Source organism: Ceratotherium simum, chromosome 36 (assembly GCF_057802395.1).
Source record: "Ceratotherium simum simum isolate JZ-2026a chromosome 36, ASM5780239v1, whole genome shotgun sequence".
Lineage (NCBI taxonomy): Eukaryota > Metazoa > Chordata > Mammalia > Perissodactyla > Rhinocerotidae > Ceratotherium > Ceratotherium simum.
In genome coordinates this window covers 21,320,487-21,335,621 of record NC_141935.1, presented here as the reverse complement: position 1 = coordinate 21,335,621, position 15,135 = coordinate 21,320,487, and the positions used below count along the sequence as shown (strand labels likewise).

Genomic DNA, 15,135 nt, shown 5'->3' with positions numbered 1-15,135 from the left:
GGGCCTGCTCCAGCCCGCAGATAAGGAAGAGCAGCCCATTCTCTCCCCGCTCCAGTGCACGTTTCCTGCCCGACTCCAGGCTACCACTTCCGAGCCAGGCTTTTTCCCAGGGGGTGGGGGTTGACACCACGGGGCCTTCAGCCTGTGAGAAAGCAGGGAGAGGGAGCCCGAGAGAAAGACCAGCAGGCAGCATGGTGATGAGAAGGGGCCCAGGCCCTCCTGAGATGGGTGACCTCTTGCCCTGTGCACCATCTAAGAAGGCACAGAAAGCTGCTTCTTTCTGCAGAAGGCAGGCCCCTCTCTCCAGCCATGGCCCCCTAGCGTCTGCACATGGTGGGAACCCAGACAAGAAGCTGACCAACCCCACTGGCCACCCAGCCAGGTGACACCGGGCAGACCTGGCCAGGTGACGGCATGCAGGGCTGGCACCTCCTGAATGCGGCAGAAGCAGACCACCCTGTGGCCCCAGGTGGGCCCTGCAGGGTCTGCCTACAACCAGCCAGCCCCGTGCCTGCCCACTTGGCAAGCCAATGTCGCCAGACACTCACCACTCAGTCTTTGCTTTCTGAATGTGGCACGGAGACAGGTCACACGCTGTTCACCTAAAAGACCCACCCCATTTCTCTCCCTCCATCCAACTTTGACCTCTAGAGCCTAGACGGATAGATCGGATTCCCTACTGAACAATAAAACTTTCCCCTCAACATTCAATTGTTGGTTTCTTAGTCTTTATTTTTGCTCTTACAAGACTTTGCTCATTACATAAGGAAATGTAATTCTACCTCTAACTCTAAAGATGACAGAGTTCGAGAGCATCATTAACCCACAAGGCTGGCCTCACGTGGCCTCAGTGGGTTAATCACCACTCCAGGCCCAACACTAACCTCCCAGCAGACAGGCCCAGCTCTCCTAAATTGGGATGGGAATCTATGTCAGGGTTTTTGTCCTTAAGATACGACACCCCTAGTGCACAGCAACCTGCAGTGACTAGAATCTTCTCTGTATGTCAGGCCTCTGAATCCACCTCCCGTTATTAATGCGGACAAAGAGCCTACGACAAGCCCAATAGGCTGTGTGAACTCCTGCTGAACTTCTGTCTTGACGATGTTACCCCCAGCTCTTGTGTTAACAGATCAGCTTCTCTTAAGGGAATCGAAGGACTTTCAAGATGTCTTCTCATCCCTCCACCTCCCCTCCCTGTGCTTCAGTCCCTGGGGGGATTAGGCACAGCGCCTGCCTCATTCCCATCTATTATGCATTTTGGCGGAGTTGTTTCCACTGTTAGCACTTGGTGGGGAAGCGGATGTTTCAGAGGCTCTGAGGTCCAAACGTTATCACTAGAATATTTAGAATGCTTACAAATTTTAGACGCAATGGCTTCTGGTAGAATCAAAAACTCCAGGGAAGATCCTAAACGTGATTAGAACTCACTGACCTTAAGGCAGTGTAGACAAGGTGTTAGCAGAGAGCCCAGCGAACTTTCCCTTCATTTCCCTCCTTTCTCCCTTCCTTATATGAAGCTGAGACTGATGAGATAATAAGAAACCTCTTCCTCTCCCCTTAGAGTTGCCATGTTATGTTGATCAGGGTTCTGAAGTGCAGACGACAGGATCTATTCTGGCTGGTTTTCAGCAGGAGAGGGTTTATTATGGGATATTAGAGACTCACAGACATGTTGGAGGGCTGGGGGCACTTGTTTCCAGGAACAACTCCCTGCCTGCCTGAGGAATGGTCCTGGAAAGGGAGCTCCTGCCATCGACAAACCCAGACTCACCTGTGTTTTCAAATAAATGCCCCGATCCCTGCTTGTGTCATCACGTTCCATCCCAAATCCCACGTGGTTCCATCTGATGGTAGAACCTCGTCACGTGTCTACAGCCTTGTGGCAGGGGAGGCTGGGAATCAGAGCTTTGGCTGCTTTGATGGGAAAGTAGATTCACAACATGGGGATGCTTTCTAAACATGGAGAGGCTGTTAAAATTCGGGGGTGCCCATGAACGGCCAAAGTCCACCGCACACACAGAACTCCGCTTTCCACTGCTCACTGGGTGAGACAGTCAGTTTAGATTCAGATCTGCCTTTTCTTGTCCCACCTTCATTCCAGAGGCCCCAGTTCAGTCTTTGATTTTAGAGCATATGAGGAAGACTATAGAAAAAAAGATTTTGATTTTGTTGTGACTTGTAGACTCCGTGACTCTTTAAGAGTCTTCCTACATTATGTATGAGAAATTTGAGCTGTTAGAAATGGTCCCTTAACCAGGCTGCGTTCTTTCAAGCCTGCACTATTGTCTACGCAGTGTCTTCTGCTTCCATCGTAGCTCTCTCCTCTGGTCACCACCCGCACACCAGGACCAAACGTTTGCGTGGGGGTCTGGGAGCCTGCTGGACAGACCTGGTTAAAATCTGCCTTGACATAGCTGTGTGTTCTTATGAATATTTCCTGATTTTTCTTACCCTCAGTTTGCACATCTATAAAATAGGAATAATATTCTTGACTTCAAAATGTTGTTAAGGCGTTAAATGGATAATAGCTAAAAGGGGGCTACATAGATAGACAGTAAACACTCAGGCTTCCCTCCCTCCTTTCTCTTCTGTTTCCCATGATATTTTGTACACATATCGATTACAGCACTTATGCTAAACTGTGCCATTTGGACATTTAATGATTTTCTTATTTCAAAAATATTGAAAATAAATAAAGTTAAGATCACCTAGGGTCCGGCCCAGTGGCATAGCGGTTAAGTGCGTGCACTCTGCTGCGGGGCCCAGGGTTCGCAGGTTCAGAACCCGGGCGCGCACTGACGCACCACTTGTCAAGCCATGCTGTGGTGGTGTGCCATATAAAGTAGAGGAAGATGGGCACGGATGTTAGCCCAGGGGCAACCTTCCTCAGCAAGAAGAGGAGGATTGGCAACAGATGTTAGCTCAGGGCTGGTCTTCCTCACAAAAAAAAAAAAAGATCATCTATATTCCAAGTACGTTGAAAAAAGTACATAAGTAATATGAAACTACTCCTTCCTTAGTAATTAGACCCATGTTTGACTACACTCCCCAGAGGGAGCCTCTGCTAAAAGTTTTGTGTATATTATGCTAAATATTTTATTTGCAACTCTTTTTTTCCCCACTTAACAATAAACCATGGGTATCTTTCCAGATCAGCTTATAAATATCTGCATCGTTTTGTTTTTTTTTTTTGGTGAGGAAGATTGGCCCTGAGCTAACATCTGTGCCAATCTTCCTCTATTTTGTATGTGGGACACCGCCACAGCATGGCTTGATGAGCGGTGTGTAGATCTGAACCTGCAAACCCTGGGCTGCTGAAGCAGAGTGCGAGAACTTAACCACTTTGCCACCAGGCTGGCCCTGCATCATTTTTTTAAGGGCGACACAAAGTATTCCATAGTTTTACTTAACCAGGAGTCGTGGACATTAAGTTCGTTTCAAATTCTTGTCATGAACATCCCCATACATGTATTTGGGACACTCATGCTGTCTCTTCTGGAGAGAATTTCCTAGAAATGGGACTCATATCACAGACTATAAACATTCATAATTGCTGTCAGAAACTGCCCTTTCAAAATATTGTGCTGATTTTCACTTGTCCAAACAGGGGCTTTTCCCCCTTATTCTCTCCAATACTGGACGTTATCAATCATTAAAGCTCTGGCCGATCTGATGGCTTAGAACAGTAAGTCATCTAGTGACGACATGGCCCATTGTATTCCTCCTCTGTAAAGGGCCCGTTCATATCATTCACCCATTTTTCGACCGGGCGTCCTTTTCTTTTTCCTTTTCCTTTAGATTCGTAGGATAGAGACATTAGTCCTTTGTCTGTTACAGGTGTTGTAAAATTGTTTTTCCTTCCAGGCAGTCATTTGTCTTTGTAACGATTTGTTTGCTACTCTGGGCTCTTGGAAGGCAGGGACCTCGTCTTATTCAGGCTCCACCACCTGAGACAGTAGCTGGCCCAGCGCAGGCTCTCAGCAACGTCCGTTGCCTAGATGGGTGACTCTACACCCGGATGGCAGACAGATCAAGAGAAAGTCAGCTGCATTCGTGAACACTCTACGTTAGGAGGATTTAAAATAAAATGTCCATTCTGGAAAATGTCGATCGTGTCTGTCCATCTTCCGAAAATTTCATCTTCAGTTCAGTTCATCGCAGTAAAAACCACTGTGCGTCTTGGGTTTTACTTTTCAATTCCTGAGCATCATGAGACCCTCAAAATGGATACGAAACAAAATATGCAGAAGTATTCATATGTATAAATAGCAAATAAAAAACTAGAAAAATATGTATCTACCTTGAATAAGAACTAAATAAAGATTAACAGGCTAACGAATAATCATATCATAAGAGTGGTCAAATGGACTGTTAAAATCAAGATAATATCATGGAAACATTAATCATTTTTTTAAATGACTTAATCATGGTGGGTTTATAGCATGGAAAAAACCGTGGATGCCTTGCTTGGCACTTGCCAATGGAGAGATCAAGTTAAGTCCCTTAACCTCGATTTCATCCTCCGTAAATAGGGGAAAAATATCTGCCCAGACTACTTCAACCATCCATGCATCCACCCTCTCATCCATTTACTCATTCATTCATTCAAAACTTATTAGTAGACATCTTCCAGTGTAGGTTGATTTGATTTAAATGAGGCTCATGTAAAGGTGACTTAAAACTTAAAAAAATACTCTATAACCGTAATATGAAAGATAACCTTAAAAATATTTAGCTTATAAAGTTGGAGTAGAAAATATCTCTGTGGTCCCCCAAGAATATAGTGGATAAAAACATTGATACAACTTTTGGAACATAAGTAAATACAGCTTATTTAAAACACAGCGATGGTCACAGTGAGGCAGACTGCAGTGGGATAAAGTTTTTATTATACTGAAGTTTTTGCACAAATATATACACTGAAAATAGGTATGTACACACATTTATATACTACACAATACACACAATAGTTGCAATATAGGCAAATATATAGATAGTGTCTGTGTGGCACTGAGCAGCTAACCAAGGATGGCCTGCTCAATCTTTGCAGGCTGTGTTCTAATGACGACACAATGACACGATGAACATAACAACTGGAACAATAATATCTACACAGTAGCATCTTTAACACGTCTCATCTCATTTAATCCTAGCAACCCTGTGAGGTAGGTATCATCAACCATAGTTTACAGATGAGGAAACTGAGGTACAAGCAAGTGGCTGGTCTTGCTCTTCAACCTCAGTCTTTGGTTTTTAAACTCCAAACCCCTGGAGTTTTAAGGCCTTGATGCTTCATACTGGGGTGATTCTAAAATGCTATTTGAATCCTAGTATCAACCTTTTTCATAGCCCCCATTTTTTGAAAAGGTCTTACGTGTGCAATTACTTGCTTTGCAAATCTCTTTTTCTTGGAGGGCATCGGTTTTGCTTTTTAAGGACTGTAGCTTTCTTGAAGGCAGAGGTTCTATGTCATCGGAGGCCCTTCTCTGTGCCCTGAATGCAATGGGCTTTCGGTCAAGTTTTGTTACTTGGGTGCAGCAAGGTGCTGAAGAGTGCCTGCTTTCAAGGACTTCGTCTAGTGAGCGAGACAGCTAATCAGACAATTCTAATACCAGGTGATGGATGCTGACGGTGAGCCTTGGTGGCAGAGAGACTCCCACCTCTAATGGAGTTGTGGAGGTCGAGCAAGTGAGGTTACCTGTGGTTCCCCTCACCATGGCCCAAACTGCTTACAAAGACTGATCAGCCTGATTCTTCCAAGACCCAAATATAATATCAAAACACAGAGAATAAAAAACCTTCCCTCCACCTCTGAAGGGGCTCAAGATGAGTTCTCTCACCCCTGTGTGGTTCCTAACAATCACCCCACAGATGAGAAAAATCACAGTTTTTGTTTCCAGGGCAGGACTGGTGCCTAAATTGCTTTTCTGAATCACAGTGATCTAGAGGAAGGATGGAGTTTTGTCTCCAAGCTGGCTTTTCTAATCTCTGCTTACTTTCTGATATGGTAACGTGTAGATATTTACCAAAGTGCTGCATAATTTGTCATGATTGGCAGGGAAGCGATTCACTGAAGGAAATCCTTGCCCACCTGCAATCACAGCCTAGGGTCCTTTTCAGGGTAGGGCAAAGAAATTCAAGTTGGGATCTGTGATGGAATTATTCAACAATCCAAGATGATTCAGTAGATATCTATTCTCATCTGACATATCTGACTAATAACACGTACACTACTCAGAAAAGTGAAGGTAAAGAGATCAAACTACAGAAAAGAACAAAAACCCTGGTGGACTTCAATCTGATGGCGGATGTTGCAGAGATTTGCATGTTTCCCAAAGCCTTTCTTTAGATCTCTGGACGAAAAGAAATTTTGCTGGAGGGAGGATAAAGCTTGTGGCTTTACACATCCCATCCTGTAAGGCTACACTGAATTAAGCACCTGAGTGCTGCCAGAATGCAGAGAACTAGAAGTCACCCTGCAGACCAGACAGCTTCCCAAGGGACAAGTGATGCACTCGTGGGACTGGGGAGCATCCAACAGTGATCACATTTAACTATTTAAAATAGATGATTTTTAATATTCTTAACTAGTATTTAAAATATCTGGTAAAGTCTTGCATAGAGTTACTCCTATTGGACCTTTCTTTATCAATGAGATTTGCAATGATCACATTATGTTGCAAAGGCACTAACACTACAGTAGTTTTTCATTTGTTTTCTTAGGCAGGCTAAACAGGCTGTCTGTAATCTTGTTTAGATTATTGATTTACTTAGCAAATCCTTTCCCCTTTAAATAGTAGAAAACTAAAGTCCAGTTCACTGATCAAAAATGTCCAATTAGTGGAGGCAGGTTGAGCAAATTTTCCTCTGATTGTCACTTTGTTGCAAATTAAAGCCAGCTCTTATAAGAATCTCACTGGATTCCAAAGAAAAACATCTCTTACTGAAAATAACCTGCCCTTCACTTTTTAGGAAGGTGTGGATGACATTCCAGAAAGTTATGTGAAAACACATGATGAGGAGGGTAAACGTCAAAGTTTAGCTATTCCAGTTGATTTGAGGATGTAAAGTGTAACTCTCGTTTCACTGTGAGAGTCAAGGGTCATTAATAATAAGCACAGAGTCAAGAAGTGTATCCATTTTAGGTGTCAGGTGAGAAGAGTGGAGATGTTGACTGGTATTCAAATGTTGCCTGAAATCCCCTAAGAGAAGGCCATGTACTCTACAAGTTCCTCTCAAAACCTGGGCCACTAACCTATCTTCTGACTCAAAATTAAAAGTATACAGTTCTCAAGTTACCTAAAAGAAAACCCTTGAGGAATGTCCAGGCTAGGAGGAGCCCTTTCTTGTACTATGCCCTCTGAATGCAGAACATCATTGCTTTATTCCATGCCCCCTTCCTAAAGCTTAAAACAGCACTCTCATGCCCCAAATCTCAGGAAGGCACTTACGTGCCACAGATGCCCATCAGGCTCCTCTGAGTTAGTAAGCGGTGTCCTGGTTGGTGCATGTGCTGCCAAGTTCATGTTCTAACTGATTCATTAGGGGAGTTAATAGAAACTGTGTTGATCCTGGTTACTTAATGAGTGTTCTTGAGTGTGCACGCGTGGTTTCTAAAGCTAATGGAATGAGAAATGATGCTTTTTTTCCATGAAAAATCCAAAATTAGGGCAGTTAAAACATTGTTAAGAACAAAAGGCACAAGATTCTACTAATCAACCGTGAATCATTACTTATCTTTTTTCCTACATGTTTAATGAAAAGATATAACTTCTTAGCATACAAAATCAAACATTAACGAAAATGGCTGTTTTACAAAAACATTGTAGATTAATGTAACAACGATTGGAGATAAACAAACTAAATGCCAGGAAACAATCTGGAAAGATCCACTACGGTATAAAGGATATTTGAACACAACAGTTTCTTCTGTATTAAGAAAAAAAATCCCCTCATGACTCAACAAATCTCTACTTTCATGGCCATGTCTGAATCTTATGAAAAAAACCCAATTGAGTCTTTGGATTCTTTTTTTTAACATAGGCTTCATTTTTTTTCTTCTAAAACGACTGTCTTTATTACAGGGAAAAGACACAGCTGTTTTCAAAGTCATTGTTTCCTCATATTTCATTCAGAAATTGTCCTAACTGCTGGTGGAAAGATGGTTTCCCTGTGAGATAATGTGAATCAGAACATTTCCTAATCTTCTCTAAGACCACACTGTAAAACTACTCTTCAAATCACCCATTGCGAAAGTTCTAAAATTTAGAATGATGAAGGCTGGGGCAGAGATTACTGTAATGAAATTTAATATAATAACAGCTTAGCAAAACTTTAAAGAGCATTGTTTTAGGAGGATGTGCGTTTCACAGCAATTGCACACAAGAAATGAATACACGCAGATGAAGCTGTGTAGTTCATTTCAAACAATACAGCTCTACCATGCGGAAAGCTTTGTGCTCTTCGCCTGTTCCACTTTTCAATCAAGTAGGGATTTAAAAAGTGACCTTGCAGGGAAGAAATCAGGAACAAGTTTGGTAACATGGACTCAAACCTCAAGGGTATGTTCTGTTGTAGTAACAGTGTGCAAATCCTCTCCATAAGTAAATACCCTCCAATATTTCACAGTGAAAATATTTCACAGTGAAAAGGCTGTTTTCTCCAGGTATAATTTGACCTCTTATTTGCTTTGCAATTCTCTAGAATAGGACAGTGGACGAAATTTCCTTGTGAAACAGAACTAGAAATAGTGATCTGTTGCTGCTCAGTAATGGGGAATTAAAAAAAAAAAAACCTTTCTAGTCCCAGACTCTTTAAAATGCTTTAAAAGATTCCTGAATGAAAAATATAGTCAACTCAGAGTCCAAAGTCTGTAGCTGAAATCAATGTGAAAAGGATTTACTGCCACATTCAAGGTTTGGGGTAACTGAGCAGAGCTGGGGAGACAGTCCCCTCCAGCTCCTGGAGCCTGAGCAGGTATAGAAGATGACCAACAGCAAGACCGAGGCCCCAGAGAGAAGACGAAGGACATCTCCTCCCACTAAGTTCCTTTCACTCTAGTTTTTATTTTCTAAATTAGATGACACTTAGTTCACATGAAAGTCTTTCAGGTCAGACTATCTGTAAAGAAGTTTGCATCTCCAATCGCCCTTAAATTCAATCTGTGTCCATGCCCAGCAAAAAAAGTGTTTTGGGTCACTAAATTTTCATTAGCCAACTTTATGGTTACACCTTTCAGAAGGAAAATAAAGAGTCTAGTGTTAGTTCTTGTGTGAGTCTTGTTTTCAAGTGTTCCCTTCTCCTCCCCACTTCCTCGGATTTACCCAACAGAAAGTGCATTGGGAATGGACATAGAGTCTTGAACTTCAGTATAAAAACCTCACCGGTTTGAAGAGGCAGTTTAGCGGCAGTACATGTGAGACAGACCTGGTGGGTTTAGTTCCCTCTAAGCTGCATGAGAGTCGGCTGTAATGTTTGAGCCAGAAGCCATTTCCACCTCTAAGGGAACTAACAGGAGAACCATCCGGTCTCCTGGGGGCTGGTCCTCCTTCCTGCGCTATATCAGAGTCTGTTTTGGGTACTACAGTTGCATAGGGACTTGGACAACTTTACTTAGCCAGAAGAGACCATAAATGCTCAATCAGTGTTTTAATTGCTTAAAACCCAATCATGGGAAGAGCAATTGAGTGAACTTGGGATGTGAGTGGGAGGACATGACTGCTGTTTTCATATATCTTTAGGGATACCATGTGGCAGAAAGATCAGAGATGTTTGTGTGCACTTCAGAGAACAGAATGAGGGCCATTGGTAGAGAAACTACAGGACACCAGATTTGGGTTCAGCCAAGGTAGTCATGTAGTGAGTTCCTTGTCACTGAAGTAATTAAGTCAAAGCTGGAAGGCTACTTAACAGCCTTAATGTGGTTTGGGGGAGGTGGGTTGGAGTCAGTGAACCATAAGATCCCTTCCAACTCCTGACAGCTTTTTCAGGCCCAAGAATAACATGCAAATTTAATTTGGAAAAATATTTTTAGAAAATAACTAATAGAACTTTTGGAAAGAACACTGTATGTAGAAATATTCCCACCAGTTTTCTTCAGAGGACCAAACCGGAGGCAGAATCCCAGAAGGAAACAGAATGCCATCGAATTCTCCCAGTATGGGGCTGGAATGCACAGTGTCAGATGATGCCCCGTGAGAAGGGCTGTGTCATCTGAAGCATTATCCATCAAGCATGCTCCAACAGCTCGATTACTGCAGACTGATCTAACACAAGATACACAAGTGTCATTTAAGAAGCTGCCCGAAGGCTTAGCATTTCCAGGTGTTAGCTGCACAATAAAATCATCCTTGCATATCTTGAGACTCTGTTTAACACAGGAGAAAGCAGCCATCTGAACATGTCCCTTAGGGGCAGAGATGGAAGCAAAACATCACAGAACAAGTTCTCTTACTCTGAGTGCTTCAAGGGGTTAGGATTCATCTGACCTGGGTCTCTCTTTGTCCACATGCGACTTATCCTAAGAAGTGAAGTCTATTTTGGATGATCACATCTCTTCGTTTTTGTTCTTCCTTCTGTGGCACTAACGTAACTGTCACCTGACATGAGATCATGCCTATGACTCCTGGGTTAATAGATGTAATAACTGAACAACTGTCCACTTTGGCTAAGGTGGAAAAAGACACCAATGTGGATATAAATGTCACTGGCTTCATGTGACGTGTCCTCACGCAGACAGGTGGAATGCACTATGAAAACGCATGGCAATTAATTTTTAAATGAGGCCTCACCAAAAATGTAAATTTTAATGTTTAGTTCCTGGATCCCAACTGAAACAGCTCTATTAAAATCAGTATTTATGTTAAGCAATCAAAAGTCTTGATTACCGACAACCAAATGAACCAGAATAAGGATATCAGGTAAATATGATTGCCTGGGAGAATGGAAATTTCTAGGTAATTCGAGCTCTACATCTCTGACTAACTGCTATGGGAGAGGAGAGAGAGAGAGAATTATTTTTCAAGCTAGATATAAATTTAAAAAACAACTGTACTTTTTGAAAATATAAAATCCAAATATTAGCCACCACTCATTAGATATGTGAGTCTGTTGATTGTTCATGTGGAATATAAAAATATTCCAGGATTTTTAACAAAGTGAAACATCCTTACTTCTGTATTTTTGGGCTCCCATTCTAAACTTCTGGATTTTACTTCCATTTTAAAGGAATGATCGAGGCACTTGAATTTAAGACTATATTTATTAAAGTGTTTTTATTAACAAACTTTCACCAGAAAGTTCCGAGTGTGTTAATACAGCAGGCACATTGGCTTCAAGGTTTGGCATTTGGCAGTCCACAGAATTGCACTTGACTCTCACAATTCTGCCACAACTTTGTGGATTGTTGGGGCAGGACCTATAACCAGCCTCCTTCATTCTATGGTTAAATATAAATTTTGGTTTGTTCTGATTAAAATGTTCTGAGTTCACAATGACATCAGTCTGTGATGGGCTTGGCTCTACATTCCTTTCTGCCTTGTGGGTCTCATTCTCTAAACTGGAGTCCTGGTTTTCGGCCCCTCCACTGCCCTCAAGATTCCCGATGTCTCTGTTTTTACAGAGGCCCCTTTGGTTATTCTCAGGATCGCGACACGCTTTTTGTAAAGATCCGGTGCTTTTGCAGACGAACGGTGATGGCTCTGCCATCTCTGGAAGATGCTCCTCTATGCTCTGAAGACTGTGTACGCTGGTCTTACCAATTTTTTCTTGGGCCTGGATGTGCTGCACTGGGTGGAGGAAAAAACTCCTGGGTAGAGAATTCTGCATTCCAGGTGGTTTCCCTCTGCTCTGAAGGCAGGGACAGTGGTGGATGTGTGGGATGGCATGCACGAAGCCCTCGGGGGCTTGGTGTGCAGCCTTCAGAGGTGTCGTGCCATTTTGGATGTGCACAAAGCCGCTCGCAGTAGGAGCACACTGGTGGCACAAGCAGTCACCCATCTGCTGGCAAGCGTGGGGGCCATATTTCAAATGTTTGTAGGCATTGGGGCAGCTACACCTCTGATTCAGAGTGAAGAAGTGACACATGGGGTGCTGTTCGAGAGAGGGCTGTAACAAGGCAGAGCTAGCTTCATTTTTGGTGCTTTTGCTGAGTTCACTATTGTAAGCTGCATGCATGGGCATCCCTGCATTCTTTGCCTGGCTGTTGAAAAATTCAGAGCAGATGTGGGTCTCTTCATAAGAGGGCTTCTCAGAGCCAGTACAGCTGTGGGATGCCAGAGGTTCTAATTCATAAAACTCATGCTCCATTTCAGATTTTTGGCCCCTGGGATCTAAATGATAAGCATTCATGGTATGTGTTTTGTTTTGTCCCTTGTCACCAGGGCTGGTAGACAAGGCATGGGAGAAGGCACTGCACTGGAGTTTTTTGGGTAAAGGGATCTGACCACAGGTACCCTGCGGCCCAAGGCACCGGCACATGCACTGGAAGAAGAAGGTGGCAAAAGCCCAGCTGATGCACATGATGAGCATCATGAAGGTGCCCAGCTGGGTGTATGCCAGAACCGTGGAGGGCATCATCATGGCCCCGGCCACGAAGGTGGTCAGCGCGGCCATGGCAATGGCAGAGCCCATGCGACTCAGAGAGAAGATCACCTTCCCTTCCCGGTCGGCATCCGGGGCCAAGCGGTAAGCAACCCCATAATGGACAGCGAAATCTACAGACAGGCCAACCGCGACTGAAATGGTGACAGACTCCAAAACGTTGAGCTCCCAGCCCAGCAGGACAAGAGAACCGACAGTGACAAATATGGTCCCAGCGATTGAAATGATGGCGTAAAGGCTTATGACGATGTTCCAAGTGGTAAGCAGCATGACGCTAAATGCAACAGCAACGGAGAGCCCCATGGCAATGAGGGTGCCATCGGAGAGGCTATCCTGGAGATCATAGAATTCCAGATTGCTGACAAACCAGCCATTGCTGAGGCCCTCAGGGGCAGAACTGAGCTCATTGGCAATCCACAAGTCCACCTCCTTATAAAACTGGTGCATCTTTTCATAAGCCAATGTGAAGAGGTAGGTACTCTGGAACTCCAGCACCACCGCCCTGATAGTATCATTGATATCAAACCTGGGCCCCGGGGTCTTGCTATCCAAATGGTACCCCGTACTCCTCTCCAGCTCCATGATGGCTCTCTTGATGCACAGCTCGAAAACCTCTTGCTTATAGGGGAAGCTCCAGTGGCTGCAGCACGGGTACAGGGCAGGCTCGTCGCAGTCCTGGTTTTCCATCCACTGCTTGAATGTCTCGATGAAGCAGCTGGTGAAGTCCTGGTCATCAGTCTGGTAAAAGAACGTTTGATTTCTCAGCTTTTGACAGAAGTGCAAAATCCAGACCTGGGAGGCCGGGCTAGCAATGTTAAAACTGCTATCTAAGGCCAACTTCCCTTTACTCTTGGGATTGAGTGGATTGCCGTTGTCTTCGGGGGACACGCCCCAGATAATGGTTATGGGCATGTGGAGCTCCTCTCCGTGGTGGACACGCTCAAACATGAAGAGCTTTTTGTACTCAGCGTCGTAACGTTCAAAAGGGTGAGAGGACCTGAAGACCTGGAACTCAGATAACTCCAACGAGGGTAGTTTCATCTTTGGATTGATGCACACGATGTAGGCCCCCCCTACAGTTAAGGCAAGGAACCAGAACAGCCAAAGGTAGCGAAACTTAATGACGATGCATGGCAATACTTTTTCAAAAAAAATGCGAGATGCTTCTGAGACGGCAAAAAGTACTTTGTGGCACTTCTGGCAAGCTACCGTCCAGCAGCTTTTGTTATCGTATATTTGCTGCTGGGGCTTTTTGAAGCAAGTGAATATGTTGAGAAGGTATCGCTCATGCAGCACAACTACGGCTGGAAGCCACGTGACCATCAAAACGTAATTCACCAAAATAGCCGTCCCCGCATAAACCCCAAAGCACCTGATGGCTGTAATGTTGCTAACATAGTTGGCATAAAAGGCAGCGGCCGTGGTAAAACTAGTGACAAACATGGAGAGGGCAGCATGTTGCAAGGTGATGCTCACGGTTTCCGAAGTTTCTGCATGGGGCTTGTCAAATTTGGTGTAGTTCCAAACATCACACAAGACAAAAGCATCGTCTGCTCCGATTCCAACCAAAATAATGAGTGCGGTGAGGTTCATAAACGGAAAGAATTCAAAGTTAAATACTATGCGGTAGAGAAAATAGGAAACAATCAAGGAACTGATGATTGCAAACATTGTCATCAGAGTGATGAACATGGACTTGGTGTAGACACACATGACTAGAAGGACAATGGCAATGGCTATGGCAGGATACACGGTATCCATCAGAAGGTAATCCTGAAACAAACTGTGTTTGATCCCAAACTCGATCCCGGTGATGGTGGTGATGCCATCAGAAGAGTTCCAGTTTTCGAAGTTGTCCAGGTAAATGTTCATCATGCTCTCCCCTTTCTCGGTGGGAGAGAAGAGCATGCTGTACTTTAACGCTGGCATGGTGTAGTCAGCTGTCTTTGGGGTCATAAAGTCTTTGTCCACCAGGTAATGGAGGATCTGGTACACGGCATTGTACTTGGTACACTTTCGTGGCACGTTGGTGCACTTGAGCTGATCCTTTCTTCTGGCCGCCATGTCCCAGCAGTCTGGCTCCAGAGTGCCATTTTGGTAGTGTTTGGCGCAGGTCCGAAGCAGCTTCAAGGTATGAGAAACATCTCGCTCGACGATTTTCTGACAGGATGATCTGTTGTTCAGAATGGCGATGTAGTTCCCCAGCGTCCAGCTGGGGCAGCAGGAGGCAGCAGTGGTCCTCTGGCAGAGATCACCAAACTGGGGGTGAGACCTGATCTGCGGAGACAGAGACATGAGGAAGGACTGCCGTTTAAAATCAGTTCACTGGGGCCGGCCCCGTGGCTTAGCGGTTACGTGCGAGCGCTCTGCTACTGGCCGCCCGGGTTCGGATCCCGGGCGCGCACCGACGCACCGCTTGTCCGGCCATGCTGAGGCCGCGTCCCACATACAGCAACTAGAAGGATGTGCAGCTATGACATACAACTATCTACTGGGGCTTTGGTGAAAAAAAAAGGAGGAGGATTGGCAATA

At 44.3% G+C, this 15,135-nt stretch overlaps 1 protein-coding gene across 3 annotated transcripts in view; it reads right to left on the bottom strand.

The window, feature by feature from the left end:
- Positions 1 to 4,877: 4,877 nt before the first annotated feature.
- DISP1 (dispatched RND transporter family member 1) overlaps positions 4,878 to 15,135 on the bottom strand; it is a 213,801-nt gene continuing 203,543 nt past the window's right edge. For all 3 annotated transcript variants that reach the window (XM_014794722.2, XM_004439682.2, XM_087424386.1), the window contains exon 8: positions 4,878 to 14,880. In XM_014794722.2, the coding sequence (XP_014650208.2) occupies positions 11,266 to 14,880 (3,615 nt within the window). In that variant the 3' untranslated portion in view covers positions 4,878 to 11,265. The remainder of the gene's footprint in view (positions 14,881 to 15,135) is intronic.